Source organism: Ruditapes philippinarum, unplaced genomic scaffold (genome assembly GCF_026571515.1).
Source record: "Ruditapes philippinarum isolate M1 unplaced genomic scaffold, ASM2657151v2 ctg13415_1_1_1_1, whole genome shotgun sequence".
Taxonomy (NCBI): Eukaryota; Metazoa; Mollusca; class Bivalvia; order Venerida; family Veneridae; genus Ruditapes; species Ruditapes philippinarum.
Window position 1 is genome coordinate 14506 of NW_026863732.1, and position 3384 is coordinate 17889.

The 3384-nt window shown below is 34.2% G+C and overlaps 1 protein-coding gene across 1 annotated transcript; it reads left to right on the plus strand.

Moving 5' to 3' along the window:
- The first annotated feature begins 242 nt into the window (after positions 1 to 242).
- Positions 243 to 2147, plus strand: LOC132723166 (complement C1q-like protein 4). The gene is made up of 2 exons (XM_060707841.1): positions 243 to 484; positions 868 to 2147. Exons 1-2 carry the CDS (start codon positions 243 to 245, stop codon positions 1292 to 1294), a joined length of 669 nt encoding a protein of 222 aa, XP_060563824.1. The 3' UTR covers positions 1295 to 2147.
- Positions 2148 to 3384: the final 1237 nt, after the last annotated feature.

The window sequence follows — 3384 nt, forward strand, 5'->3', positions numbered from 1 at the left end:
AAATTGTCGAAAGGTGCGATGAAATATGGGCTAAATTTAACAGAAAATGGATGAAGACATAGATACATTAGCTAAAAACGCCATGGGTGAACCACACCACCCAAATAATGAACTTCTAATCAGAAGACGGCCTTAGAAAGATAGTTTAATTATTATGATGAGAGCCTTTTGATGTAGGAAGAAGAATTCTGGAAATTTGAGTTATAGGATCAGACCTGGAAGTCGAGATCGAATGTGATGCAATGAAACCAGGGACGGAGCTTAAGCAGAAAATATCTCAACTTGAAAATGAGAAAGCAGACAACGGAAGAGTAAACACGGTCAAAATGACATTAAATTTGGTACAATCAAGTACTGATGACTTGAGAAACAGGACAGAGTTAGTCCAGACCAAGATTACTGGGGAACAAGACTTTTCAAGCTTCGGAAGCAGACTTGATAACATTGAAACGAATGTTTCCACTGTCATGGAAACCATGAAAAAGTAAGATACTGTAGAAGAGTTGCAACCTTTTTATAAACATGTAAAAATTATCTAAAACATAGACCTTAATTGATCTTTGATGTCATAAAAATATTCTTGGTCAGTTACGGATCGTTAGTGGTTCTTCGCAATGAATACCCGCTTGAGCACGGTGGGATACCTTAGATAGGTTTGGTTAAAATATTGTAACCAGTAATATTTTAGTTCACTTAAGTAAAGTAAAACGATTATTTTGAGTTTTATTTTTTTAACAATTTAGAATTTTATTCATTACGTTAAGTGTATAAAATATCACTAAAATCAAAGGACACTGTTGTATTACATGAAATTCTTTTAAAATGATAAGACAGAGTTGTATGATTTGTTATATTCTTTATTGTCAGGAAAGTCAGCTTTTCAGCGCAACTCAGGATACAAAACTCCAACTACACGCAACTTTCGAAAAACAAAACCATTCGATTCAACCACGTGTTCTATAATGATGGTGGTGGTTTTAACGCAACTTCCGGCGAGTTCACTGTGCCACAATCCGGTGTGTACATATTTATCTTCTTTGTCGAGAGCTACCAACCTACCGATGACAAAACTTGCCTAGGGACATTTGTAAAGTTATACGTTGATGGAGTTTACGCAGAAATGTCAGCCATAGCAGATCCCAACTATGAACAGCACATACAGGCCGGTAACTCGTACATAAACTACTTCGACAAAGGTCAACGAGTACTGATACAAACAGCAGATCTAGAGAAATGCCAGACGTCCTACATCGGCGGTACTAGCACAACGTTTTCTGGTTTACTATTATACTGATTTTGTGTACATTGGTTAACAGTCCTATCATCTGCTCATACTTACTGGGTTTTTTTCTCAACTCGTTTGATTCAAAGTATACTAAAAAACTTTCCCGTCATGAGAGAATATATATTATATAAGTGTTTTTTTTTTCAGCACACATTTAAAGTCCCCTACAATACATTGATACATTAATTAGAATGCATTTTGAAAACATGTTGAAACAAACTGAAACTAGCTGTAATTTAGTTAATCGGATGAAGTGAGCATTTGATCTACATGTATTTTGATATACTCAAGACTTCCTGGACCTTCCTCAGTACTGTACAAGTATTCCTTTTGGTATTTGTTTAGTCTAGGACACATGTTTTAGAATACTTAACCCATATACGAGTAATTCGGCAAGCAAAATGAAAAACATAATGTTATCATTCTAGACCTAGGCCAGACTGCATATCTTTGCCGTCTGACCAGGCTCTATACTAGCTGTTGGCTTTATAACTTTTCGGAATGTTTGAAAATTTTGTACAAATTAGAAAAAAAAGATGCATTCAAAATTTACATCATTTTTTGTGAGAAAAGTAGCATGACTTCCATAAACTAATTTAACCTTGTCACATTATCAATAAATATTACAGGAGTATAAACTTGAATATATTAAAATGTTTACAACTAGAGTAAAACATTTCAATAAAGACCCACCATATTCTGTATATGAATATTTTTCAAATATAAACCATTCTTTGATAAACATTGCCTGCTTATTGGTTTGCATCTTTAATTATTCTTCAGAATATAGATTCGATAATTGATAGTGGTGGACTTTTTATGGAATTGAGTTTTGTGAATTTGCATTATCTAAAAAATGGTGCACATTTTTACCATTACAGTAAAAGGAAAACAAAACAAAAAAACAAAAAAAAAAGGAAGAAGAAAAATCACATGACTGTCCATTTGTGTGAGTTGATTATTGCATGGAAACTATAGATTAATTAAATATAACATAAAAGTTGACAAACCTGAAAATCGTGTTGTTATTTTTCCTTACTGATTTTTTTCTTAAAGTTCAGATCTTCTTACCGAAAGCGTGGGCACCAGAAAAAAACTTAAAATACCCGGATTAAGTTAGACTGAGCATAAAAAAACTAGCTTAATCAGATTGTCGTTGAAATAAAAAAAAATCTAAATTGACTTGATCCTTCGAACATGACGACGGACAGAAGTAAAACTTGAGATCAGATTCAGACATGTAAATCTTTGACTTCAGATGGCACCAACATAACAGTTTTGCCTTTTCTTAGAACAAAGTCAAAATAGCGAAGCCAAAATCGTACTGTCGACCTTTCATCATCGTTGTTTCGTTCTTTCGACTTTTCACCATCGTACTTTCGACTTTTCGCCATCCTGTTTTCGCCTTCCTGTCAAGAATGCGCACTAAATGAAAAACTATATAAAGATATCAAATGTAGTCCGAAACAATTAACGTTTAAAATTAAGTAAAATGTACAATATACAAACCATATGCTAACATCATGATCCAAAGCCATTAACAATATTATTTGTTTGTATTTGTGTCCTTGGTAAAAATATTTTCTTACATCGTCATCCACTGTACATAATGATCTATGTCCGTATGCCAGACAGGAAGGCGAAACTACGATTACCACGATGATGAAAAGTCGAAAGAACGATGGTGAAAAGTCGAAAGTACGATAGTGAAAAGTCGAAAATATGATGATGAAAAGCCGAAATAACGAAACAACGATGGTGAGAGCCCGAAAGAACGAAACAACGATGGTGAAAAGCTGAAATAACGAAACAACGATGGTGAAAAGCTTAAATAACGAAACAACGATGGTGAAAGGCCGAAAGTACGGTGGTTAAAACACGAAATCATACCGAGCTTTCACAATCGTGGTTTCGTTATTTCGACTTTTCACCATCGTATTTTCGTTGTTTCCAGTTATGTGTGTGTCGGGATGACCGTAACGGGACACCGTATACGTATTTTACTCAAACACATTATAAGTTTAATAATTATATTAATGTGTTCGGTTAGTGCGTCGTCCAAGCTTTACAGCTGTGTTCTTGCCAAATCAAATTCAATA

Excerpts from the sequence above, each read along its gene's own strand:
- LOC132723166 (XM_060707841.1), top strand. The coding sequence starts at position 243 with ATGAAACCAGGGACGGAGCTTAAGCAGAAAATATCTCAACTTGAAAAT. Across the intron at positions 485-867 it reads GTCATGGAAACCATGAAAAA|GAAAGTCAGCTTTTCAGCGC; the intron begins GTAAGATACTGT and ends CTTTATTGTCAG.